Raw genomic sequence first — 27830 nt, forward strand, 5'->3', positions numbered from 1 at the left:
CACTGAGGAGGGGTACGTTCCTGGAGCCTTCTCCTTTTGTTAACCATTTCATTGTAGATGACTGATCACAACTAGATATGAAAGGAGTGCAGAGTTTCCAATTGAGATGCAGGTTTGTAGCTGTCAGTTGTTTACTGTTTTGGCTGTTTATGTTACCACACGCACCCGACTGTGCCAGTTTCGGGAATTTTGACGCTCTAACTCTCCAGAGTATGGATAGCTGGAGTTGCCCCTTTTAAGATTCAGGATTGCCCTGCTAAATGGCTGCCATGTTTTGGAGCCAGGATTTCAGTATTTAAGGAACACCTGAACTAAGGTTCAGTGCTCAACTAGAGATATTGTCTAGTGTCTTGTTTAGTGCTCAGTTCTCATTCCATTTCCAGTGTCTCAATCCTAGCCTTGGATACTCCAGCATTTGGGTCCAAACCATCCTGGTCACAATACAATTGAGCCAGCATGGATCCACAGGATATCAAAGTCTTTCATCTGCTGTGTCCAGAGGAGAGGATTTCCAGACACAGCCTGGAGTTGCACGATCTCCAGGTTGCCTTTGGTCAACCTTCGCAAGGAGGAAGTCAGAGTCAATCGGGTGAGCCTGTCAGTCGCTCTGCAGAGCTGTACATCTTCTGACCATGGAGAAATTCAACAGAGACCCAGGTTCTTGCCACGGCTTCCTCACTCAATGCTCATTAGTGTCCGAACTCCAGCCGTCTTAGTTCCCTTCTGAGCACAGAAAGGTGGCCTTCATTATCTCTCTCTGACTGGGAAATCCCTGGCCTGGCCCACCGCACATTGGGAGATATGCTTGGATTCCCAGGAATTCATAGCCACCATGAGGAAGGTGTTCCTGGAGGAAACCGAGCCTTGGACCATCTGATGAAGATATGACAGGGCAGACGGTCAGTGGCCAACTACACTATCGAGTCTCAGACCTTGACCCAAGACAGTGGCAGGAATGGGGAGGCCTTAGCTATTCTATTCCGCTATGGACTCTGAGATGAGCTGAAAGATGCCCTCGCCTTGAGAGAGCCATGAGAGGACTCGGAGGTTCTAATTGACCAGTCCATTTGTCTCGATAATCGTCTGGCAGATTGTAAGTGAGACTACCTCGAGAGGTCAAAGGAGGCTAGTCCAAGCCTGACCCCAGTATGTCTTGACCATTCCCCAACCATAACCAGTCATAATCTGCTCAAGATCCTGTTGTGCCCGTGCAAATCTGTTACACAAGGCTCTCCACCGATGAGAGGTCCCGGCTTTGGAGTCCAGGCTGCTGATGTTACCGTGGGGCGACAGGTCACCTGCGGGCTGACTGGCGGAAGGTTGCAGCCATTGGGAGAACTGCTAAGGCCAGCCTGTGCCGGGAGGACTGCGACACCACTCCCAACCCTATGGATTCTGGCATCAAGCTCAAGGTGGAGATCTCCTGGGATAAGAACTGAAGAGAAGTGAAGGCTTTTGTGGACTCTGGGGCAGCTGGTAATTTCCTGGACTTGGAGACCACCTGTTGGCTCAATAGACTGCTTAGAAAGTTGAGCCAGTCCAGTTTTGCAACTGTCTTGGATGGCCATCCACTAGGTTTTGGGCGGATCCAACAACAGACATTGGTCTTGCAGATGAGGATTGAGGATCACGCAGAGGACATTAGTTTCTACATCATTGACTCTCCTCTGATCCTCGGGCACCCTTGGCTGTCCCAGCATAACCTTTCTGTGAAATGGAAGGAAGGAAGAATCATTGCTTGGCCCAGTCATTGTAAGAGGGTATGTTTGGGCCATGGGGGTTTGACCCCCTCCCCCAGACTCTCCTGAGACCAATGGCCAACAAGAGGGCAGAAAGACGAGAAATTTAGAGATGATGGAAATCCAAGCAACACACACAAAATGCTGGAGGAACTCAGCAGACGAGGCAGCATCTATGGAAAAGAGTAAATGGTTGACATTTCAGACTGAGACCCTTCATCAGGACTGGAAAAAAAAGATGAGCAGTTAGAGCAAGAAGGTGGAGGAAGGGGAGGAAGAAGTACAAGGTGGTAGGTGATAGGTGGAGGGGTGAAGTAAAGAGCTGGGAAGCTGATAGGTGAAAGAAATAAAGGGCTGGGGAAGGGAATCTGATAGGAGAAGGTAGAAGGACATGGAAGAAAGGGAAGGGGTGCAATACCAGATGATTGAGAAATTGATATTCAAAAACATGTTCAACACGAGGACAGACTTTAGTGTTAGGAAACCCAAAGCCTAATCCTGCCCTCAAAGACGGACAAGCAGGTCCCAGCCAACAGAACTGTGTGAGTCCCAATCCTGTCTCGTCGGGGGCTTGCTGGAACTGGAGAGAGGGAATCTCTAGTTCAGGTGAAGACCAAGGAGGTGCCCAAGGAGTCAGGAACTCTGCAGCAAAGCCTAAGGGATCCAGCCGCCAGGTCCCAACTAAAGGAAAGACTCCTAATGCAGACCCTTGGAGTCCATTCCCAGGGGTGCAAGGACCACCTGTAACACCTCGTTGCTGTTGCCTGAGAAGACGGATGAGGATTTGGACCCTGGTTCAGCTACTGGTTCAACAAAGGAGTTTAGTAAACCTAAGGCAGAGACTCTGAGTTCTGTCAAACCACTCCTGCCACTTCAGAAGCCTCAAGAGTCACCCTTGAAGGAATATTCTGAGGAACTTGCAAGGCCCAGACCAGTCGAAGTTCCTTCTATTTACAAGGACTTGGAACAAGTCTTTAACAAGGGAATAGCCTCGACTCTTCCACCACACCGACCCTATGACTGCGCTATAGATCTGCTGCCTGGTACTTGTCTCCACAGGGTCATTTGTGTGTGCTCTCAAGCCCAGAGAGAAGCACTATGGAGGAGTACATAAAGGATGCTCTTGCCATGGGCTACGTTCAGCCCTCTACCTCACCAGCCGGTTCAGACTTCTTCATACAAAGGGACGATGGGAACCTGCAGCTATGCATTGATTAAAGAGGGTTCAACTGTCTAACAGTCAAGAATCGTTGCCCTGTTCCACTCGTGAATACTGCCTTCGAGATTCCCTGAGGGGTATGAAGCTAGACTTGCAGAGTGCATACAATCTGGTCCGCTTAAAGGAGGGCAATGAGTGGAAGACCACTTTCTGTGCACTGATGGGACACTAGGAGTACCTGGTTATGCCCTTTGGTCTTGTGAATGTTCCGGCAGTTTTTAAACGACAAGCTCTGAGATACTCTCCACAAGTATGCCTTTGTCTGCTTGGATGATATCCTAATCTTCTTGAAGACAATGGAGGAGCTCATCAGTCACATCAGGGACATTTTTAGAGGCTTCTAGACCATGGACTTTATGTTAAGCTGGAGAAGTCTGAACTTCACATGACTACCATTTCATTTTTGGGTTTCATCATCTCCAATGCAATCTCAAGATGGACTCTACTAAGACCTAGGCAGTCGGAGACTGGCCACCACCATCCAGTGTCAAACAAATCCAATAATTCCTGGGTTTGCTAACTTTTGCTGGGGGTTCATCAGGAACTTCAGCTCGGTGACAGCTCTGCTGACAGTGCTAAGAAATCTGCAGGCCCTTTTGTCTGGATTACTGAAGCGGAGGCTGCTTTTGTCTGGATTACTGAAGCGGAGGCTGCTTTTGTCTGGATTACTGAAGCGGAGGCTGCTTTTGCAGCACACAAATAGCGGTTCACTTCAGCTCCCATCCTGGTTTCACCTAATTTGGATCTTTCCTTCATCGTGGGGGTGGACGCCTCAGACATCAGAGTGGGCATACTGTTGCCTCAACGGTCACCTTCAGACAGTAAACTGCACCCACGTGCATTTTCCTCCAATCCTTGGCAGAAAGAAACTGTGACATTGGGAATTGGGCGCTACTGGCAGTTAAATTAGCCTCAGAGGAATGGCGTCACTGACTTGAGGGGGCCAAGAGCCCTTTTATTGTTTGGACTGACCATGAGAACCAGACTTATATTCAAGAGGCCAAAAGACTGAATTCCCAGCAGGACAAGTGGTCTCATTTCTTTAACCATTTTAATTTTTGTCCTGACCCATCAACCGGAGTCAAAGGAACCAGAAACCTGAGTCCTTGTCTCGTCAGTTTGATGAACCCAACAGAGGGGAGCAGCCTACATCATTTTTCCCCAGGCCGAGGTGATAACACCGGTCTGCTGGGGAAATTGGTTAACTTGCTCCCAAGGCCCAAGTGCAGGGGGAAGGTCCCGAGAATGGTCCTCCAGCGTGCCTGTGTGTCCCAGGTTCCGTTAGACCATAGGTACTCCACTGGGGACATTCATCACAAATAACCACTCACCTGGGAATCACCTGAACCCTTTATTTCATCAGGAGAAGGTACCTGGAACGGTGAAAGAGGTTGGACAATTTGTGCAGCCATGTGAGGTGTGTGCTCGGAACAAGGAGCCCCCTATCCTCCCTCAAGGATTCCTCCACCCTTACCCGGTTCCAGACAGACTGACCATGGACACACACCTCCATGGACTTCGTCACAGGTCTTCCGCCTGTCATCATGGTAATTGTTGTTCAGTTTTTGAAGGCCTGCAAATTCATTGCCTTGGACAAGCTACCATCTGAGGTGGAGAGGGCTGAGATTGTCCTGAATCAGGTCTTCATGATCCACAGATTCCCGGTGGAGATTGTCATGGTCCACAATTCACACCATGTTTCTGAGGGTGTTCTGTAAGGTGAATGTGGCAACAGCGAGTCTTTCCACTGAGTCTCCCCTGCGGTCTAACAGCCAGACGCAGCACATCCACCAAGATTTGGAACAAACTTTAAGTACCTGGCCTCAGAAAGGCCTGAGGAGTGGTGCGACCATTTGATGTGGATACAGGTCACCCACAACACCTTAAAGAATTCATCGTTTAAATGCCAGTTTGGGTATTCTGTGCCACTCTTTCCAAAGCAGAAGGCCAAGGGTTCAAACCTGAGGAGATGCGCTGGGTGCCTGAAAAGGACATCTTGGATCCGACTCTCATCCATGGCTACCAACACTGTCTCTCCAAGCGATTTGCACCCGACCATGCCTGCTTCTGGAATTTCGATGCCCTAACTCTCCAGAGTATGGATAGCTAATGTGGCCCTGTTAATGGTTTCAGGATCATCCCGCTAATTGGCTGCCAGGTTTTAGCACCAGGATTTTAGGATTTAAGGAGAACCCAAAGACGTTTTGCAGAAACTCCAACCATTGCTGCTCTGCTGTCCTTCCTGCAAATGTCCCTTTCCAGTCAACTTCAACTAGTTCCCCTCTCATTGTAATTTCCTTTATTCCACTGAAATACCGACGCATTGGATTTTATTTTTTTCCTCTCAAATTTCAATGTGAATTCAATCATATTGTGATCACTGTTCCCCTTAAGGTTCCTTAACCTTAAGCTCTCGTATCACCTCTGGATCATTGCACAGCCGATCCCCTAGTGGGCTCAACAACAAGCTGTTCTAAAAAGCCATCCTTTAGACATTCTACAAATTCTGTCTCTTGAGGTCTAGTACTGACCTGGTTTTCCCAATCCACTTTCATGTTAAAATCCCCAATGATTATCATGACATTGCCTTTCTGACATGCCTTTTCTATCTCCTACTGTAACTTGTAATCCACATCCTGGCTGCTGTTTGGAGGCCTGTATACAACTGCCATTAGGATCCTTTTACCCTTGCCATTTCTTAACTCAACCCGTAGAGACTCTATACCTTCCGACCCTACGTCATCTCCTTCCAATGATTTAATATTATTTCTTATACACCGAGCCACATCACCCCTCTGCCTACTAACCTATCTTTCCGATACACCGTATATCCTTGGACGTTCAGTTCCCAATGGCAGCCATCCTTTAGCCAAGTTTCAGAGATGGCCACAACGTCATATTTGCCAAGCTGTAGCTGAATTTTAAGATTGTCCATTTTATTTCTCATGCTGTGTGCATTCAAATCCAACACTCTCAGTCTAGTACTTGTTGCTTTCTGTTTTAACTGCACCACGCCTCTATCACCCTGTAACTCATGCCACTGGCTTTGATTAAGCCTCATCTCCTGCCTATTCTTTCTATCATCTTCATTGCGTGCTATCTTTGATTTATTTCTGTTTTCCCCTTCCTCAGCCCCATCACTCTGGTTCCCATCCCCCTACCAAATTAGTTTAAATCCTCCCTAACAGCTCTATTAAACCTGCCTGCTAGGATATTGGAGCAACTTTGATGTGTGTTGCTTGAATTTCCAGCATCTGCAGATTTCCTTGTGTTTGTGCTAGGATATTGGACCCTTTTGGGTTCAGATGTAACCAGTCCTTTTTGTACAGGTCGTACCTCCCCAAGAAGAGGCCCCAATGATCCAGGGATCTGAATCCCTGCCTCCTACACCAGTCTCTCAGCCACATATTAATATGCCTGATCATGCACTATTCCTGCACTCACTTGCACATGGCACAAGCAGCAATCCTGAGAATACTACCCTGGAGAACCTGCCTTTCAGCTTCCTACCCAACTCCCTGAATTCTCTCTTCATGACCTCCTCCTTTTTTCTCTCTATGTCATTGGTACCAACGTGTACCAAGACTTCTGGCTGTTCACCCTCTCCCTTCAGAAGACTCTGCACCCGATCCGAGACATCCCGTACCCTGGCACCTGGGAGGCAACACACCATGTGGGTATCTCTATCAGGCTGACAGAACCTCATCTGTTCCCCTCACTATGGAATCCCCTGTGACTACCACATTCCTCATCTTCTTCTCTACCTTCTGCATCATGGAACCAGGCTCAGTGCCAGAGACCCGATCGCCGTGGTCAACCTCTGTCAGGTCAAACCCTCAACAGCATCCAAAACTAGATTACGATTACTGAGGGGGATGGCCACAGGGGTGCCCTCTACTATCTGAGTTCTTTCTCTTGCTTCCCTGACCGTCACTCACTTATTTGACTCCTGCAGCCTCGGGGTGACTAACTCCCTGTAGCTCCTCTCTATCTCCTGTTCACTCTCCCTAATGTTGGATTGATGAGAGAGAGATGAGATTTTGCTGAGCTCTGGAACTCGATGCCTGAAGCAGTGGGAGAGGCAGCAATCCCTCTGCTGTTTACATGTCCGTGGACTGCTGTCTCTGTGACACATGGGTGTGGTGGGTGACTGTTTTCCACAAAGAGAGATGACAGTCGGCTGGAGACATGACTTGTCTGATCTTGTCCCTAGGTTCAGCTGCAGCACAGACACAGGGACCAAGTTCTGAAGCCACAGCCCTGGATACCCAGCCACACAAGTGGACTATCAGACATCTGTAGTATGGACACCAAAAACAAGGTATATTTTTGGAACCAAATTCAGGCTGTAGGATCAAATCCCCCCACAAAACAACACATCTTGTCACTCAGAGAATGGACACTGTGGTATACCACAACCACCACTACATGGGTGTTGGGTTGTGCTCGATCCCCAGTGAATGGACAGTGGTGTGTACACCAACCCCTAATCAAAAGACCTCAACTCCTAATGAACAGACAGTGGTACATACTAGTGAACAGACTGTGCGGTCTACCCCAACCCCTTGTGAACAGATTGTGTAGTGTACCCTGATTCCTAGTGAACAGACAGTGGTACGTACTAGTGAACAGACTGTGCAGGGTACCCTGACTCCTAGTGAATGGACTGTGCAGTGTACTCCAACTCCGAGTAAACAGACTGTGCAGTGTACCCGAACCTCTAGTGAACAGACTGTGCACTGTACACTGACCCCTAGTGAACAGACCATGGGTGTACCCTGACTCCTAGTGAACAGACTGGGCAGTGTACTCCAACTCCTAGTGAACAGACTGTGGTGTGTACACTGACCTCTGGGGAACAGACTGTCATTGTACCCTGACTCCTAGTGAAGAGACTGTGGGTGTACCTCGACCCATAGTGAACAGACTATGGGGAGTACCCCAACTCGTAGTGAACAGACTATGGGTGTAGCCCAACTCCTAGTGAACAGACTGTGGGGTGTACCCTGATTCCTAGTGAACAGACTGTGGAGTATACCCCGACTCCTAGTGAACAGACTGTGCAGTGAACCTGAGTCCTAGAGAACAGACTGTGCAGTCTACCCCGACTCCTAGTGAACAGACTGTGGGGTGTACCCCGATTCCTAGTGAACAGACTGTGTGGTGTACACTGACTTCTGCTGAACAGAATGTGACTGTACCCCAACTCCTACTGAACAGACTGTGGGGTGTAACCTAACTCCTAGTGAAGAGACTGTGGGTCTACCCCGGCCCCTAGTGAATGGACTGTGGGGCATACACTGACTTCTGGTGAACAGACTGTGACTGTACCCCAACTCCTAGTGAACAGACTGTGGGTGTACCCCAACTCCTAGTGAACAGACTGTGCAGTCTACCCCAACTCCTAGTGAACAGACTGTGGGGTGTACCCCAACTCCTAGTGAACAGACTGTGCAGTGCACACGAGTCCTAGAGAACAGATTGTTCAGTCTACCCCAACTCCTAGTGAACAGACTGTGGGTGTATCCCAACTGCTGGTGAACTGACTGTGGGTCTACCCAGGCCCCTAGTGAACAGACTGCGGGTCTACCCCGGCCCCTAGTGAACAGACTGTGGGTCTACCCCGGCCCCTAGTGAACAGACTGTGGGTCTACCCCGGCCCCTAGGGAACAGACTGTGGGGTGTAAATGGACTTCTGGTGAACAGAATGTGACTGTATCCTGACTCCTAGTGAGCAGACTGTGGGGTGTACCCCGACTCCTAGTGAACAGGCTGTGCCGTGTACCCTGACTCCCAGTGAACAGACTGTGGGATGTACCCTGACTCCCAGTAACAGATTGTGGGTGTACCCCAACTCGTAGTGAACAGACTGTGGGTGTACCCCAGTTCCTAGTGAACAGACCATAGGGTGTACCCCGACTCCTAGTGAACAGACTGTGCAGTGCACACGAGTCCTAGAGAACAGATTGTTCAGTCTACCCCAACTCCTAGTGAACAGACTGTGGGGTGTACCCCAACTCCTAGTGAACAGACTGTGGGGTGTACCCCAATTCCTAGTGAACGGACTGTGCCGTGTACCCCGACTCCTAGTGAACATACTGTGCAGTGTACCCCCACTCCTAGTGAACAGACTGTGGGTGTACACCAACTCCTAGTGAACAGACTGTGCAGTGCACACGAGTCCTAGAGAACAGATTGTTCAGTCTACCCCAACTCCTAGTGAACAGACTGTGGGTGTATCCCAACTGCTGGTGAACTGACTGTGGGTCTACCCAGGCCTCTAGTGAACAGACTGCGGGTCTACCCCGGCCCCTAGTGAACAGACTGTGGGTCTACCCCGGCCCCTAGTGAACAGACTGTGGGTCTACCCCGGCCCCTAGGGAACAGACTGTGGGGTGTAAACGGACTTCTGGTGAACAGAATGTGACTGTATCCTGACTCCTAGTGAGCAGACTGTGGGGTGTACCCCGACTCCTAGTGAACAGGCTGTGCCGTGTACCCTGACTCCCAGTGAACAGACTGTGGGATGTACCCTGACTCCCAGTAACAGATTGTGGGTGTACCCCAACTCGTAGTGAACAGACTGTGGGTGTACCCCAGTTCCTAGTGAACAGATCATAGGGTGTACCCCGACTCCTAGTGAACAGACTGTGCAGTGCACACGAGTCCTAGAGAACAGATTGTTCAGTCTACCCCAACTCCTAGTGAACAGACTGTGGGGTGTACCCCAACTCCTAGTGAACAGACTGTGGGGTGTACCCCAATTCCTAGTGAACGGACTGTGCCGTGTACCCCGACTCCTAGTGAACATACTGTGCAGTGTACCCCCACTCCTAGTGAACAGACTGTGGGTGTACACCAACTCCTAGTGAACAGACTGTGGGGTGTACCCCGACTCCTACTGAACAGACTGTGGGGTGTACCCTGACTCCTAGTGAACAGACTGTGGGTGTACCCCGACCGTATTGAACAGACTGTGCAGTGTACCCCAACTCCTAGTGAACAGACTGTGGGGTATACACTGACTTCTGGTAAACAAACTGGGCAGTGTACCCCAGCTCCTAGTGAACAGACTGTGGGTGTATACCAACTCCTAGTGAAGAGACTATGGGTCTACCTCGGCCCCTAGTGAACAGACCGTGCAGTGTACCCCAACTTCTAGTGAACAGACTGTGGGGTGTACCCCGACTCCCAGTGAACAGACTGTGGGGTGTACCTCGATGCCTAGTGAACAGATTGTGGGGTGTACACTGACTCCTAGCGAACAGACTGTGGGGTGTACCCTGACTCTTAGTGAACAAACAGTGCAGTGTACCCGAGTCCTAGTGAACAGACTGTGCAGTGCACACGAGTCCTAGGGAACAGGTTGTGCAGTCTACCCCAACTCCTAGTGAACAGTCTGTGCAGTGTACGCTGACTCCTATTGAAGAGACTGTGGGGTGTACCCTGACTCCTAGTGAACGGACTGTGCAGTGTACCCTGACCCCCAGTGAACAGACTGTGGGATGTACCCTGACTCCTAGTGAACAGACTGTGGGTGTACCCCAACTCGTAGTGAACAGACTGTACAGTGTACCCTGACTCCTAGTGAACAGACTGTTGGTGTACCCTGACTCCTAGTGAACAGAATGTGACTGTATCCCAACTCCTAATGAACAGACTGTGCAGTGCACACGAGTCCTAGAGAACAGATTGTTCAGTCTACCCCAACTCCTAGTGAACAGAGAGTGCGGTGTACCCCAACTCCTAGTGAACAGACTGTGGGTGTACCCCAACCTCTAGTGAACAGACAGTGCTGTGTACCCTGACTCCTAGTGAACAGACTGTGGGTGTACCCCTATTCCTATTGAACAGACTGTGGGTGTACACCAACTCCTAGTGAACAGACTGTGGGTGTACCCCTATTCCTATTGAACAGACTGTGGGTGTACACCAACTCCTAGTGAAGAGACTGTGGGTGTACCCCGGCCCCTAGTGAACAGACTGTGCAGTCTACCCCAACTCCTAGTGAAGAGACTGTGGGTCTATCCCGGCCCCTAGTGAACAGAGAGTGCGGTGTACCCTGACTCCTAGTGAACAGACTGTGGGTGTACCCCAACTCCTAGTTGAACAGACTGTGGTGTATACACCGACTTCTGGTGAACAGACTGTGGGTGTACCCCGACTCCTAGTGAACAGACTGTGGGATGTACCCTGGTCCCTAGTGAACAGACTGTGGCTGTACCCCAACCCCTAGTGAACAGACTGTGGGTTGTACCCTGACTCCTAGTGAACACACAGTGCAGTGTACCTGACTCCTAGTGAACAGACAGTGCAGTGTAACCGAGTCTTAGAGAACAGACTGTGCAGTCTACCCCAACTCCTAGTGAACTGACTGTGGGGTGTACCCCAACCCCTAGTGAAGAGACTGTGCAGTGTACCCCAACTCCTAGTGAACAGACTGTGCTGTGTACCCCAACTCCTAGTGTACAGACTGTGCAATGTAACCTGACTCCTAGTGAACAGTCTGCAGTGTACCCCGACTCCTACTAAGCAGACTGTGCAGTGTACCCAACTCCGTGAGAACAGACTGTGCAGTGTACCCCAACTCCTAGGGAACAGACCGTGGGGTGTACCCTGACTCCTAGTGAACAGATCGTGGGATGTACCCCAACTCGTAGTGAACAGACTGTGCTGTGTACCCCAACTCCTAGTGTACAGACTGTGCAATGTAACCTGACTCCTAGTGAACAGTCTGCAGTGTACCCCGACTCCTACTAAGCAGACTGTGCAGTGTACCCAACTCCGTGAGAACAGACTGTGCAGTGTACCCCAACTCCTAGGGAACAGACCGTGGGGTGTACCCTGACTCCTAGTGAACAGATCGTGGGATGTACCCCAACTCGTAGTGAACAGAATGTGGGAGGTACCCCAACTCGTAGTGAACAGACTGTGGGGTGTACCCCAACTCCTAGTGAACAGACTGATTCTGCTCTCAACTTCTCCAGCACACCCAACTCCCCAACCTTTCTCTATTGCCTCTGGTTCCTCTGGGCCATGTGCGTTGAGATTGATTTCAGGTGAACCCACCTCCAGGCACAGAGACGGTGCTCTCTGTCGCTGTCATTCTATCTCGGCCAGTCTGCCTGCAGCTCCCACTTCATCCACCGTTGTCATGCCTTGAGCACGAGACACAGGTCTGTGATTGAAGGTTTAAGGAAAACAGTGCTGCACGGCAGTTTTCGGAGTTTGGACCACACAAAGTTACTGAACGGGAACTTCTCCACCCTCCCTGAAGCCTAGCCGTTCTACAAGCCTGCTCCTCAGCCTTGAGGCATCATGACTGTCTCAAAGCAGGCAGCACAGGTTTGTGCACAGCAAGATCCATTGCAGATGATCCAGCACAATCAGTTGTAAAGACATTCGTTAAGGGGCACTTACCAGGCTGCACACTCTCACATACCACAAAATGTATGTCCAGTACTTCCTGACTCTTGGTGTGCCCGTGTAAGGCCTCTTTGATACGGTTAACCAGCTCTGTTACTATCACTTAGATGCATATGGGACCTGGGCATTGCTGGTATCTGTTGTCCATCTCTAAAATGAGTATACAAAACTGAGATTATATTAGCTGGAGATTGGTAGGTGCAACATTGTGGGCATCACAGAGTATTCACTGAAAGAAGATCACAGCTGGACCTAAACATTCAGGGTACACCAAGTAAACGAGCTAATTCTGCTCATATATCTCACGGATGTGAGAAGGCAGTTATGGAGTCACCCATTCAAGTACAGTATATCAGACTTCTGGGCCCTCATGAACCACAAACAACAATCCAGTAATTGTCACTGTACTAAATAGTTTTCTTATTTTTTAAGATTTTTTATTTATTTAAATTTAAATTCCCAACTACCAGGGTGGGATTTGAACCTGTGACTCTGGGTCAGTCTCCTGCTGTTGTTTGTGACTTTAAAACAATGCTACAGTATTAGCGCACCTTTGACGGATGTGTCTCTACCTTTGCAGGCTGCTTGGCTTGAGGCAGTGTCCGCGGCTTACCTGCACAGGCAGCACAATGCTACTCCAGGGCACAAGTATGGTAAGATTTTCCAGTATCAGTGTGGAAAAGGAGAGCCTTGACCTAAAATGTCAACCGTCCACTCCCTCCGTCGATTCTGCTCGACCTGCTAAGTTCCTCCAGCACTTTGTGAGTTACTCCAGTTTCCAATGACTGCAGTTTCTTGTGTCTCCAGAGTGCAGGAATCCCTTGTTCAGTCCCTGACAGAGACTGACGAAGGGCTCCAAGTCTTTCTGCGAATATCATACCTGTAGTGAAAAGGGTGAATGGGTTTCAGCACAGGCATCAGAAACCAACACTCTCAGTACAGGTTTTGATGCTCACACTGGCTCAAGGATTCAGTAAAAGGAGAAAAAGGAGAAAATAAAGTAGCTTGATGGAGTGGCGATTTGTCTTGTATCCAACGCTGTGCACAGTGACATCTTTCTTCTCTCAATTCATGGACCAGCTAGGTATTTAAAAATAAATTACCAAATCATCATTGGCCACTATACAATATTGAAGTTCATTTTTACTCTTTAAGATATGAGCTTTGAATGACTGCTATTAAAATTACTTATTGCTTCTCATCGAACCTAGGATACAAACACTGACAGCTTAGACAGATGAAAATAACTGCAATGTTTTTGCCTTCAGTCTGTGCATTATTAGATTGTTCTGCCAAGGTAGTTGGCCTCAGTTGAGAGAATTAAATTACAAGGTAAGTGTTAGGAGACACAAGGAAATGTAGATGCTGAAATCTGGAGTGCCACTTAATTGTTGGAGGATCTCAGCAGGTCAAGCAACATCGCTATGGACCAAGGAAACGTCTACATCTTGGGTCAGAACTCTACATCAAGAAAAGCACTAAGCTCACGTATCCTTTCTTCACACAAACCCCTGCAGTAGATGGTATTTGTACAGAACATAGAGCAGAGAAACAAGGCTTTGGCCCAACAAGCTCCTGCTCCATCCCCATATTGTGTCCACCTAGCTTCTTAAAGGTGTGTATAATAATCAATTCCTCCCTGTGGAAGCAAATCCCACTCTCATGCCTTCCTGAGTTCTTAGTGACCATTTTACATAGTCTCTCGTTCTGATCTTCCCCATTGACACCTTGTAGATGTGCACTCTGTTGAAGATATTATCGCTTGCACTGAAGACAATGTGATTGGTCTTCCTGTGCACCAATGTGTGTGTGTCTGTGTGTGTGTGTGTGTGTGAGTGTGTGTCTGTCTGTGTGTGTGTGTCTGTCTGTGTGTGTGTGCGTGTGTGTGTGTGTGTGTGAGTGTGTGTGTCTGTCTGTGTGTGTGAGTGTGTGTGTGTGTCTGTGTGTGTGTGTCTGTCTGTGTGTGTCTGTGTGAGTGTGTCTGTGTGTGAGTGTCTGTGTGTGTGTGAGTGTGTCTGTGTGTCGGTCTGTGTGTGTGTGTGTGTGTGTGTGTGTGTGTGTGTGTGTGAGTGTGTGCGTGTGTCTGTGTGTGTGTCTGTGTGTGTGTGTGTGTGTGAGTGTGTGTGTGTGTGTGTGTGTGTGTGTCTGTGTGTGTGTGATTGTGTGTGTGTCTGTGTGTGTCTGTCTGTGTGTGTGTGTGTGAGTGTGTGTGTGTGTCTGTGTGTGTGAGTGTGTGTGTGTCTGTGTGTGTTTGTGTGTGTGTGTGAGTGTGTGTGTGTGTGTGTGGCTGTCTGTGTGTGTCTGTGTGAGTGTGTCTGTGTGTGAGTGTCTGTGTGTCTGTGTGTGTGTGAGTGTGTCTGTGTGTCGGTCTGTGTGTGAGTGTGTGTGTGTGTGTGTGTGTGTGTGTGTGTGTGTGTGAGTGTGTGTGTGTCTGTGTGTGTGTCTGTCTGTGTGTGTGTGTGAGTGTCTGTGTGTGTGTGTGTGTGAGTGTGTGTGTGTCTGTGTGTGTGTGATTGTGTGTGTGTGTCTGTGTGTGTGTGTGAGTGTGTGTGTGTCTGTGTGTGTGTGTGTGTGTGTGTGTGTCTGTGTGTGTGTGTGTGTGTCTGTCTGTCTGTGTGTGTCTGTGTGAGTGTGTCTGTGTGTGAGTGTCTGTGTGTGTGTGAGTGTGTCTGTGTGTCGGTCTGTGTGTGAGTGTGTGTGTGTGTGTGTGTGTGTGAGTGTGTGTGTGTCTGTGTGTGTGTCTGTGTGTGTGTGTGTGTGTGAGTGTCTGTGTGTGTGAGTGTGTGTGTGTCTGTGTGTGTGTGATTGTGTGTGTGTGTCTCTGTGTGTGTGTCTGTCTGTGTGTGTGTGCGTGAGTGTGTGTGTGTGTCTGTCTGTGTGTGTGAGTGTGTGTGTGTGTCTGTGTGTGTGTGAGAGTGTCTGTGTGTCTGTGTGTGTGTGTGTGAGTGTGTGTGTCTGTCTGTGTGTGTGAGTGTGTGTGTGTGTCTGTGTGTGTGTGTCTGTCTGTGTGTGTGTCTGTCTGTGTGTGTCTGTGTGTCTGTGTGTGTGTCTGTATGTGAGTGTCTGTGTGTCTGTCTGTGTGTCGGTCTGTGTGTGTGTGAGTGTGTTTGTGTGTGAGTGTGTGTGTGTGTGTGTGTGTGAACTTTCATTGTTACAGATAAGGTGTTAATTCAAGCTTTATATCTGTAATTATTGAGAGCTCACACGTGTGTTTCCAAAGCAGTGCTGTGCAGTGTAAAGTCAATCCTGTTATATGATTATTTCAGTTTTGAAATTGAAGGTTATTGGCACTCACACTCTTCTTACCCCTAAAGTTTTGCTATCTTGATCCTCCTCTTTTCAACCTCTCCACATCTCTGCATTCAAACGCAAACTCAATGCAATCCTGATTTCATACTTCATGACCCACAAAGCCAATTACTTGGGGCTTTTTTCCCCATGAACCCAGTTTAAGTTCAGTAGGACTTCCTCCAGAAAAATATTCTCCCTGTCCCACCCATTGGGTCATTTACCTGAATAATTAACTCTATTTCTCTCTCTGCAAATGTCCCTAATGTACCATCACCCCTGGCTGTGTGTTCCAGGTACCACCGCTCTCTGTATAAATAAAAATTACCTCTGACATCTCATCCAAACATTCCGCCACTCACTTTGAAAGCATATCAGCTATCACTAGCGTGGGGGGAAAGTGCTGGTCGTCCACTCTGTCTATGACTCTTCCCATTTTGTACACCTCAGTCAAGTCATCTCTCATCCTTCTTTGCTCTAAAGGCAAAAGCCCTAGCTCACTCAAACTTTCCTTTTAAGACATATTCTGTAATCCAGGCAGCATTATGAATCTTCTCTGCACCATCTCTTCAACCTCCACAGAACAATGCTGTCAGAATTTAATAAGTCCATTATGTTGAAAACTGCCAGGTTGCATTAATAGTTGGCAGCTCGACTCTTATCTCCCACCTTCTCAAATCTGTTCCTCAGCCCCTGAGCCAGTGGCCCCAGTACTCAGCAGTCCCAGTGCACCAGTCCACCAGTCCACCAAGGCCCCAGTATTATGGGGGTAACTGAGCATCCCTCTACTGACCCAGCCTACTGGATAATGGTGCAGATAACTCAGCCAAAAGCTTGGCATTTAGATGGGAGTGAAACTCAACCCTTGGCTTCGCCTCTGTAATGTTCCATAAACCCTAAATAAAATTAGATGTTTACAGCTAGCAGGACAACCAGCTTCCCCTCTGAAAGAGACACGGTTCTGATGAGACATTCTGAAGAAACATCAGGTAGCAGCTTGAGCTCTGGCGGGACCTGCAGTGGTTAGCAATGTCTGCAACCTGCAGTTTCTAATCTCTGCTCAAGCTGACTGACTGGGCCATTCCCAGCAGGTTGTGCTTTGCAAATCCAGAAGTGACATTTTTTTGGTTGTAGCTGTCAAGTGGCATTGATTGAGTGAAGGAGTTTGTGTCACTCCTCAGTCACCCCTTCACCACGGCCACATGCTGGACAGCAGGAGCAGGTAACTGGCCAGTTAAGGAGCTACAGAACCTTGGAAAATCAGAAGGCAGCCTGTCCCTGCTTCTAGAGATATATTGTAAATATCACTGATACATTGATTAACTTCTACCTCTAGAAAGAAATTCCATCCTATTAGTCACTCGTAGCTCTAGACTCAGTCCATTCCCCTAATGTCCAGTTCGCTTTTGGGACGTGAGAATACTCACTTACTCTCTCTCCTTCACTATCATTCACTGTCTGATTTTCTCTCTTTCACTCTCTCTCTCACACACACTCTCAGTCCCTCTCACTTTCTGACTCCCCCCTCACACACACACACACACACACACATACTTTCATTCTCTCTCACATCCTCTCATTCCCTCTCTTCCTCTCCCACACATGCTCTCTTTCCCACTTTCTCTCTAGCTCTTTCTCACTCCATCATTCCTTTTCACTCTCTCCCTCTCACTAGCTCTCTCTTCCCCACTTGCTCTCCCTCTCCCACCACACTCTCTTTCCCACTCACTCATTCTCTCCCCTCTCTCCCTCTCTCAGACCGGTTTGCCTGGGACAACGGGGGCAATGCCAACAGGCCCAGTCCAGTGGCCCTCCAGCAGCGATCTGCTTGTCAGCGCCTTGCCCTTCCTTTGAGCATCGTCGACCGACAACAGTCCTGGCATCCGCAGCAGGGCTCCTGCATCCCCATCAAACTACACCTGCTTCCCTTTGAGGCTGACGTGACCTGCACAGACACCTTGCAGCAGAACCTGAGTGACTACAGTTGGAAACCAGGTGAGAGGTGACCTGAAAGGGAAGAAACAGTGGATGACAGAAGCTGGGCCCCCACACTCATCATGGGGCTGCTCACAGCTCTGTTGAACTAGTAATATGCTCACTGTAGATATTAATTCATTCTCAAAGCAGTGATGTGGAGGTTTTGCCAGTACAGTAGTATGGTTCCTACCTGAAGACGTGGAAGTCTCCATCAGTGATTACAGAGTGTTCGGCTTCCTGGTGGAGGTTTGGCCAACGTCAGATGCATGGTCACGCAGCCAAGGAAGAGATAAGGTCTTCATTCAGAAAGGATTCAGCTCTCGTACAGTCATAGACAGGCCCGTTTGGACCAACTCACCTACGGCGAACAAATTGCGGATTTCAGCTAGTTCCATTTGCCTTCCAGCCATATCCATCTCAACATTTCATGTAACTGTCTAAATGCCATTATTGTAAATAAGTGAACACTCCCCCATCACCCCAATGCTCTTGGTGAAAAAACCTGCCCCTCAGGTCCTCTTTAAATGTCCAATCACTCACTGAAAACATTTACCCTCTCATCTCAGACTTCTCGACCTGCACCCGTTCATTCCCAATCCACGACCAGCACCCGTTCATCTCAGGCTCCTCGACCTACACCCGTTCATTCCCAATCCACGACCAGCACCCGTTCATCTCAGGCTCCTCGACCTGCACCCGTTCATTTCTGATCCACGACCAGCACCCGTTCATCTCAGGCTCCTCGACCTGCACCCGTTCATTCCCGATCCACGACCCGCACCCGTTCATCTCAGATCCACGACCCACACTCGTTCTTTTTAGATACACAATCTACACCCATTCATTTCAGATACACGGCCCACACCCATTCATTTCCGATCCACAACCAGCACCCGTTCATCTCAGATACACGACCAGCACCCGTTCATTTCCGATCCACGACCAGCACCCGTTCATCTCAGATACACGACCAGCACCCGTTCATTTCCGATCCACGACCCGCACCCGTTCATCTCAGATACACGACCAGCACCCGTTCATTTCCAATCCACAACCAGCACCCGTTCATCTCAGATACACGACCAGCACCCGTTCATTTCCGATCCACAACCAGCACCCGTTCATGTCAGATACACGACCAGCACCCGTTCATTTCCGATCCACGACCCGCACCCGTTCATCTCAGATACACGACATACACTTGTTCATCTCAGATTCCTCAACCCTGGGAAAAAGGATGTGACCACTCAACCTACGTATGTCCTTCATGATCTTATTAATCGCTAAAATGTCACCATTCAGCCTCCTTCACTCTAGAGAAAATTTCCCAGCCTATCCAGGTTCTCCTTGTAACTCAAACTGTCCAGCCCAGTTAAGGTGGAATTTACCAATTGATTCCATATCCTCCCAGTCTCTTTTTACAAACCACACTGCCACAGATTCAAAGAAAGCAAAATGCTTTAAATACTCAGCATCTGGGCAGAAGGTGTTCAGAGAGAAAAGAACAGAAGTTTAACTTAATGAGAGGCCATTGAGGTTGAATGCTAACTCTTTCTCCCTCCAGAATGGCTGAGTGTTCTGCTTTATTCCATAGCTAAGATTTTGCATTCTTTGTTTTGACTACCATTGCCTGAACACATCCATCTACTCTCTTTCCACTGTCCCCTTGTAAACCACATTACCATCGACTCAACCCATTTATTTCATTTTCAGATCCCATGCACTCCCAAGCCGCTATGACAGGACTAGCCTATTTGATCCCATGTCTAACTTCTGTTACCTCATCCACTTGATGGATTCTGCCACTTCTCTCCTCCATTTGAATTTCTTCCATAGATCCTGTACACTCTTCCCATTGTGAGTTGACTACCCATGAACCTTATATCTGTCTGCCACCACCCACACCATTTATTGCCCTTTTGTTGATTACTTAATCTCATTCTACAACCAACCCCATCACAGAAACCTCTACTAACCACATGAACTATATCCACTCATAACTGTATCTCCCTAATGCTCCATCATGTCAGGGAGCCTAAACTCCATTTAATAGTCGGGAAAAAGAGATCTCAATTGAGATTTCCAAATGAAACCAAGTGTACGTAGAACACTGGAGCACAGGAGCATGTCCAACCATTCAATTAATCTCATCTGCCTGTGTGTGATCCATGTCCCTCCAGTTCCTGTCTGTAAAAGCTGTGCCCTCTCATATTTGACATTTCAACCCTGGGGGGGAAAGCTCTATCTTCCCTATCTGAGCCTTTTGTAATCTTGTATATTTGATTAGCTTTTCCCTCAGCCTCTGCCACTTGACAGAAAACATTTTGTCCAGCCTCGCACAGCTAATACTTTCTAATGCAGGCAACATTCTAGGTAATCGTCTTCTAGAACCTCACCATGTTCTTCTTGTCATGTTATAACCAGAATTACACACAATACTTCAAATAGGCTCTGACCAAAGGTATATACAGCTGTAACGTGACTCCCTGACTCACGTAGTCTTGAGATCTGAGTGTATGTGACTTTATGCCTCCTCTTACTCCCTAGGCAGTTCACTTCTGAGATGTGTTTCCTCCGCAACTGTGACAACCCCAAGTCGGTAGGTATCCACGTTTTTATGTCAGTCTCCATCCCCGTTTTCATATCTTTTGTAGGCTGTTTGAACCCCACCTGCCTCGACTTTCTACACCTCTCTAATACTGCTCATGTGCTCATTCCCATTTTCAATGTTTCACCATCTCCCTCCCTCTATGTGTGTCTCCCTGTTCTCCATGCACATGGTGAGCTAAACCTGCGATCCTTCTGACCGGTTTTAATCACCTGGCCTAATACTTCCTTAAAGTACGATATCAGTCAATTTCTGTCTGCTCAGCTAACGTCTACCTTCCAGTATGGTATCCCTGTAGTCAAAGCTTCTGAAGTTCATATTCAGATGCAGATTATAAACATAGAGCACTACAACATTGTCTGGGTTGTTCAGCCCAATCTATATAACCAGCTCCAGGATCAGATTATTCCTCCCCTCCTACACAGCCCATAACCTTCCATTTCTCTTTCATCCATCTCACTATTTGAGATTTTTTTTAAATGTCCCTATTGCATCATCCTCCACTGCCCCCCAGCAATGCATTCCAAACACCTACTGCTCATTGTATATATTAAAAAAAACTACCTTGGCCATCTTTCCTAAACTCTCCTCCACCCATCTTAAACAAATGGTCATTACTGCTCTGGGCAGTAAGGTGCAGCCATCCACTCTGTTTACTCCCCTTATAATCTATCAAATCACCTCTCATCTTCCTTCGCTCCAAAGAGAAAAGCCCAAGCTTACTTAACCATTCCTCAAAGAGACGCATTCTCTAATCCAGACAGCATCCTGGCAAGTCTGTTCTGTAACCTCTCGATAAAGTTCCCACATCCTTCCTACAACGAAGTGACCAGAACTGAACACAATAGGTCTGGTCCAACAATAGTTTTATAGAGCTTAACACTACCTTACGATCCCCCAATTAATGAAGGCCAGCACATCATAACCACCCTTTCCATATGTGTGGCATCTTTGAGAGATCTATATACTTGGACCCCCAAGATCTCTTTGTTCCTCCAAAATGCTAAAAATCTTGACATTAACCTCATACTCTGCCCTTCGAGGTCTAGGTTTGAAATTGACACATAGTGCCAATTTCTGCTGCTCCCACCATTTCAGGCAGTGTGTACTGTAGCCCAGCAACTTCTAGGTGGAAAATTCTTCTTCATATCCTATTCCTTCTAATTGACATCTAATGCTCTGTGGATTTGCTAATGGACAAGTAATCTTTTATCCGAAACACTTGTAAATTAATTCACCTCAATCAAGGCTGGACCTCAGCATCTGTTATTGCTATTCCAAAATACTTTTGACAAGGTCCCATATGGTAGGTACAAGGAATATAAGATGCGTTGCCAAACTTAACTGGCTTGATAATAGGAAACAGGGTCAGTGGTGATGGAGGGATATTTTTCTGACTGGTATTCTATAACAAGTGTTATACGTAGTAACATAGAACATCAAACAGGGTCAGCGGCCCACCATGTCTACACTGACTAATCTAACCAATGCCATGGTCTATGTTCCTTGAATCCTTGCCTGCTCATGTCTAAGTGCCTCTTAATGCTATTTTATTCGCTTCCACCCACCTCTCCTGGCAGCATGTTCCAGACACCTACCACTCTCTGTGTAAAATAAACTTGCCTCATAAATCTCTTTTAAACTTTCCCCACTCTCACTTTAAAGCAATGCCTTCTAGTATTTGAAAAAAACTCTGAAATTCTACCTAATCTATCTGCCATAATTTTATATACGTCCACCAGGTCATCCCTCAGCATGCAACACTCCAGACAAAACAGTCCAAGTTTGTCCATCCTTTCCTTCTAGCTAATCCTCTCTAATCCAGGCAACATCCTGGTGACCATCGTCTGCACCCTCTGTGGTGCCCAAAACTGCACACAGTACTGCAATGTGGCCTAACCAAAGTTTTATACAGCTGCAATAAGATCTTTCAATTTTTATATTCAGTGTCCTGATCAATATAAGCAAGTAAGCTTGTATTTCAGGCTTCTTCAGCACCCTGTCCACTTACTGTATGTTGTCTCTTCTGGGGAGCTATGGTAATTTGGTTTATTAGTGTCACATCTCCAAAGGTGCACTGCAACACTTTGTTCTGCTTGCCATCCATACAGAGCATTGTGTTACACAGTGCAGTAACACAAGGGAAAACAGTAACAGAATGCAGAAATTAGTGCAACACGCATCAAAGTTGCTGGTGAACGCAGCAGGCCAGGCAGCATCTGTAGGAAGAGGTGCAGTCGACGTTTCAGGCCCAGACTCTTCGTCAGGACTAACTGAAGGGTCTGCGCCTGAAACATCGACTGCACCTCTTCCTACAGATGCTGCCTGGCCTGCTGCATTCACCAGCAACTTTGATGTGTGTTGCTTGAATTTCCAGCATCTGCAGAATTCCTGTTGTTTGCAGAAATTAGTGCTAGTTACAGAGAGAGTGCAGTGCAGACGTATAGTACAGTAGTGTGCAAGCCCATAATGAGGTAAATTGTGAGGTTAGCAGTCCATTCTATCATACAAGGGAACCATTCAATAACAGCAGGATATAGAATTCTGGTGGTACGTTTTCCAGCTTTTATATCTTCTGCCTGATGGGAGAGGGGAGAAGAGGAAATGTGTGGGGTAGGTGCACTTGGTCATTTTACCAAGGCACTGAGAAGACCATGGAGTGGAGGTTGGTTTCTATGATGTGTTGAGCCGTGCTCACAACTCTCTGTAGTCTCAGGCAGAGCAGTTGCCATTCCAAGCACTGATACATCCAGAAAGGATGTGTTCTACAGTGATTCAATATAAATTGATGAAGGTCAAAGGTAATGCAAAGTTTCTTTAGCTTGCTGGGAAAGTAAAGCTCTGGCCATGGCATCCATTGTATGTTTGGACCAGGACATTTAATGGACTTGCACCCCCAAGATCCCTCTCTGCTTCTAAGATCCTGCCATTTATTGTATGCTTTCCCCTTACATTTGGATTTCCAAAGTACAATACTTTGTCTGGATAAAACTTCACCTATATTTCAAACTGATCTGTGTATCTTTTAACAACCTTCCTCACAATACAACTTCGTCAGTTTTTGTGTCTGCAAACTTACTAATCAAACTGAATACATTTTCATCAAAATCATTAGTATATATTACAAACAACAAAGGTCCCAGCAGAACCGTCAAGAGAAATGCACCTCTATCAATACCCTCTGTTTCTTGCAACCAAGGCAATTTTGGAGCAAATTCAATAACTTATTGTGGATCCAATGTGACTCAATCTTCTGAATGAGGGACCTTATCAAATCCTTTAGTGAAGTCTATGTGGACAACATCCATTTCCCTACCCTCATCAATTTTCTTCATCATTTTCTCAAAAAGCTCAAACAAATGTGTGAGACAGCATCCCCCAGCATAGAGGCATACTGACTTTCCTTAATGAATCAGTGATTTTCCAAATGTAAGTAAATCCTACTCCAAAGGATCTTCTCCAGCAACTGATGTAAGGCTCAGTGGCCTATAATTTCCTGGTGTATCCCTTTATAATTTGAACAATGGAGCAATATTGGCTATTCTCCAGTCCTCTGGTGCCTTTCCTTTGGCTACAGAGAACACTAAGATCTTGTCAATCTCCTCTCTGACCACCCTCAGTGCTCTGGGATAGATTCCATCAGACCCTGGGTACTTAACCAACTTAATGTTTTTCAAAACCCTACAACACCTCCTTCTCCTTAATAATGACATGCTTAGATTATCAGCAAACCTCCCAGAACTCATTATCCATATCGTTCTCTTTGTGAAGACCTCACTTCCTCAGGCTCCACGCATAAATTTCCTCCTTTGCCCTTGAATGGACTGACCCTTTCCCTAGCAGCCTCTTGCTTCTAAAATACGTATAAAATGCATTTGGATTCTCCTTAATCCTACTCACCAAGGAAATTTCATGATACCTTTTAAGCTCTCCTAATTTCAAGTTATTTTCTGCTTCAATTATACTTCTCAATGCCTTTGTATGATTTCAGCTTCCTCAACCTTCGTTTTGTTTTCGGCTAAACTTACAATATCTCTTATCAGCCAATGTTCTGAACTTTGCCATACTTGTCTTGAATTCTCACTGCTGGAATCACTGCTGAGACTCCTAGTTTTTATAATATATATGTTGGAGCTGGAGATATTTGCAGTGTCTCAGTCTGGCTTCAGCCTCTGAAGGTCTCTGTTTGCAACAAGCACCAACCTTTTGACCCCTCTTTCTTGTCAGAGTAAGTGGTGAGGGCATGTGACGGGACTAGGACCACAGGCTTCCACTTGTCACAGGGTGCCATCAGCAGCAGGCATGTTGCTTTCTGGACACCTGAACTTTGCCTGATGATGGAGCAAAAGAGATTTCAGTCATCAAAGTCACAACATAACTGTGTGTTATGTTATGTTGTGTTATGTGACACAACACAACACACCATAAGGAAGGAACATGAAGGGTGGGAATGAGGAGCCATGGATCAATGTGACTGGGGTTGAGACACTCATTGCTGAGTCTCAAGACAGTAAGACATAGGAACAGGATTTAACTATTTGACTCATCGATCTTCTCTGCCATTCGATCAGGGCTGATTTATTTTCCCTTTCAAACCCATTCTCCTGCCTTCTCCCCGTAACCTTACTAATCAAGAACCTATCAACTTTGCTTTAAATAAACGCAATGACTTGGTCTCCACAGCTGTCAGTGGCAATGAGTTCCACAGATTTCACCACCCTCTGGCTAAAGAAATTCCTCCTCTTCTCTGTTCTGAAGGTACGATGTCCTTCTATCCTGAGGCTGTGCCCTCTGGTCTTAACTTCCCTGCCATTGAAAACATTCTCTCCACATCCGCTCTGTCTAGGACTTTCAATATTTGGTAGGTTTCAATGAGATTCTCCCCCTCATTCTTCTAAACTCAAGCAAGTACAGGCTAGTCAAATGCTCCTCATACATTAACCCTTTCATTCCTAGAATCATTCTTGTAAACCTCCTCTGGAACCTCTCCAATGCCAACACATCCTTTCTTAGCCTAGGTGTGAAACACAGACCTATGTGTCCTGGTGGAGGGGTGGGGAGACAAAACATTCTGTAACTGGTGGGGGGGGGGGGTGGGGAACAGGGATACATAGAGATACAGGTCATTGTGGGGACATGGACTGGTGAGTCCAGGGGAAGGGGATTTGGACTAGAGTGTCCAGGGGGTGGGGACACAGAATGGGGTACCCCAAGAGCTGTGGTACACAGACTGATGAATCTTCAGGGGTGGGGACGTGTCCAGGGAAAGTGAGGACACAATTTGGTATTATTCAGGGAAGGTGGGAACACAGACTGGTGGGCCTGGGAGGGGGTGGGGTGAATGGGGATTCAGATTGAATTGTCCCTGAAGCGGGGTGGGACACAGATTGATGTGCCCCTTAGGTGGAGAGAAAGACTGGTTTGTTCTTGGTGTCTCAGGGTATGCAGAGCCACATTGACAGGCTCTTCCCTGCGCAGACCTCTAAACACATACTCAGCATCAGGCTGCAGGGCCCGGCAAACAAATCGACAGCTCACGTCAAGCTCAGCGATTTCTCATCTGGACAAGCTGAAGCTGCTGGCACCCTCGGAAGTTCCAAATCCAGCTGCTGATGGGTTAACAGCCAGCCTGGGCACCACAGTGAAACCCAAGCCAATCACCGCTGCAGAGTCAGGTACTGTGCTCCTTCACAAAGTGGGGGGAGAGGGGAGGCACATGACAAGATAGGCCAAAGCCAGCGTGGTTTCCTGAGGAAATTACAAGCAGGGTAGACAAAGGAGATGCAGTAGATGTGTACTTGGATTTTCAGAAGGCCTTTGACAAGGTGCCGCACATGAGGCTGCTTAGCAAGATAAGAGCCCATGGAATTACAGAGAAGTTACTAGTATGGGTGGAGCATTGGCTGATCGGCAGAAAACAGAGATTGGGAATAAAGGGATCCTATTCTGGCTGGCTGCCAGTTACCAGTAGAGTTCTACAGGGGTCGGTGTTGGGACCGCTGCTTTTTACGATGTACATCAATGATTTGACAATGGGATTAACGGATTTGTGGTTAAATTTGCCGATGATACAAGATAGGTGAATGAGTGGGTAGTGTTGAGGAAACAGAGAGCCTGCAGAGAGACTTAGATAGTTTAGGGGAATGGGCAAAGAATTGGCAAATAAAATACAATGTTGGAAAGTGTATGGTCATGCACTTTGGTGGAAGAAATAAGTGGGCAGACTATTACTTAGATGGGGAGAGAATTCAAAATGCAGAGGTGCAAAGAGACTTGGGAGTTCTTGCGCAGGATACCTTAAAGGTTAACCTCCAGGTTAAATCAGTTGTGAAGAAGGCGAATGCAACGTTGGCATTCATTTCTAGAGGTATAGAATACAAGAGCAGGGATGTGATGTTGAGGCTCTATAAGGCACTCGTGAGACCACACTTGGAGTGCAGTTTTGGGCTCCTTATTTTAGAAAGGATATACTGACTTTGGAGAGAGTTCAGAGAAGATTCACGAGAAGGATTCCAGGAATAAAAGGGTTACCATATGAGAAACGTCTGGCATCTCTTGGGCTATATCCCCTGGAGTTCAGGAGAATGAGGGCGGATCTCATAGAAACATTCCGAATGTTAAAAAGCCTGAACAGATTCATTTCTGTGGAAGATACTGTACAGGGAGGGCGCAAGGGTCCAACTACCAAGGCAGGTCAGCAAGAGAGCTGTGGGAAATAGAGATGGGCTAGTGGTGAGGGGAGAGGGGAAAGGAATGGGAGGAAGAGGGGAGAGGGGAAAGGACTGAGAGGAAGAAAGTCATTTCCCATGGTAGGGGAATCTGGACAAGAGGACACGACTTCAGGATTGAAGGACGTCCATTTCGAACTGGGATGCGGACAGATTACTTTAGTCAGAGGGTGGTAAATCTGTGGAATTTGTTGCCACAAGCGGCTGTGGAGGCCAAGTCAGTGGGTGCATTTAAGACAGAGATAGATAGGTTCTTGATTAGCCAGGGCATCAAAGGGTATCGGGTGAAGGCAGGGAGTAGGGATGACTGGAAGAATTGGATCAGCCCTTGATTGAATGGCGTGTCAGACTCAATGGGCCGAATGGCCTACTTCTGCTCCTATATCTTATAGTCTTCTGGTCTAATACTGTTGTTCAATATATACATACCAGATTCTGAATGGAGGACCAGCCACACCAGACTCCTCCATACCTGCGCACCTGGTACAGAGGCCACTGTCAATGGGTTCACATGACATCTCCCAGTGTTTCAATTCCCAGCTGTGTTCATTTGGCTCTGATCAGCCCATGACCAGGGCAGGGTTTCAATTCCCAGATTCCCAGGAAATCTGATCCTGTGTGAGATACAATGGCTGTCAAATGATCACTGATACGATTGGAAACGTGTACAGTAAGGCCACAACTTGCCACTTCCTCTCCGCCCTGCTCCACTTTCAAATCCCTCACTTCCTCCCCTACCGACAACTCTCACCTTTCCAACCCTCCATACTCACCTCCCCATCTCTAATTTTCCTCTACCCCGCAATTTTCCTTCTAACCTCTCCTCCTCACTGCACCCTCCCTCC

General features: G+C 47.5%; 1 protein-coding gene and 1 long non-coding RNA gene across 3 annotated transcripts in view; one reads left to right on the forward strand and one right to left on the reverse strand.

Moving 5' to 3' along the window:
• The window catches only part of LOC140205486 (cytosolic carboxypeptidase 2-like), a 110661-nt gene that overhangs the window by 72067 nt on the left and 10764 nt on the right, over positions 1-27830 (forward strand). Inside the window, exons 14-18 of one of the 2 annotated variants that reach the window (XM_072273098.1) lie at positions 7172-7279; positions 12965-13037; positions 17431-17667; positions 20197-20248; positions 25697-25932. In XM_072273098.1, coding sequence (XP_072129199.1) covers positions 7172-7279; positions 12965-13037; positions 17431-17667; positions 20197-20248; positions 25697-25932 — 706 coding nt within the window. The remainder of the gene's footprint in view (positions 1-7171; positions 7280-12964; positions 13038-17430; positions 17668-20196; positions 20249-25696; positions 25933-27830) is intronic. The other variant, XM_072273099.1, reaches the window with a different exon arrangement.
• Positions 12873-27572, reverse strand: LOC140205037 (uncharacterized). The gene is made up of 3 exons (XR_011887736.1): positions 27415-27572; positions 17840-18007; positions 12873-13264 (listed from the first exon to the last, which is right to left on the reverse strand). It is a non-coding gene; the product is annotated as an uncharacterized lncRNA (long non-coding RNA).

Source organism: Mobula birostris, chromosome 11, assembly GCF_030028105.1.
Source record: "Mobula birostris isolate sMobBir1 chromosome 11, sMobBir1.hap1, whole genome shotgun sequence".
Taxonomy (NCBI): Eukaryota; Metazoa; Chordata; class Chondrichthyes; order Myliobatiformes; family Myliobatidae; genus Mobula; species Mobula birostris.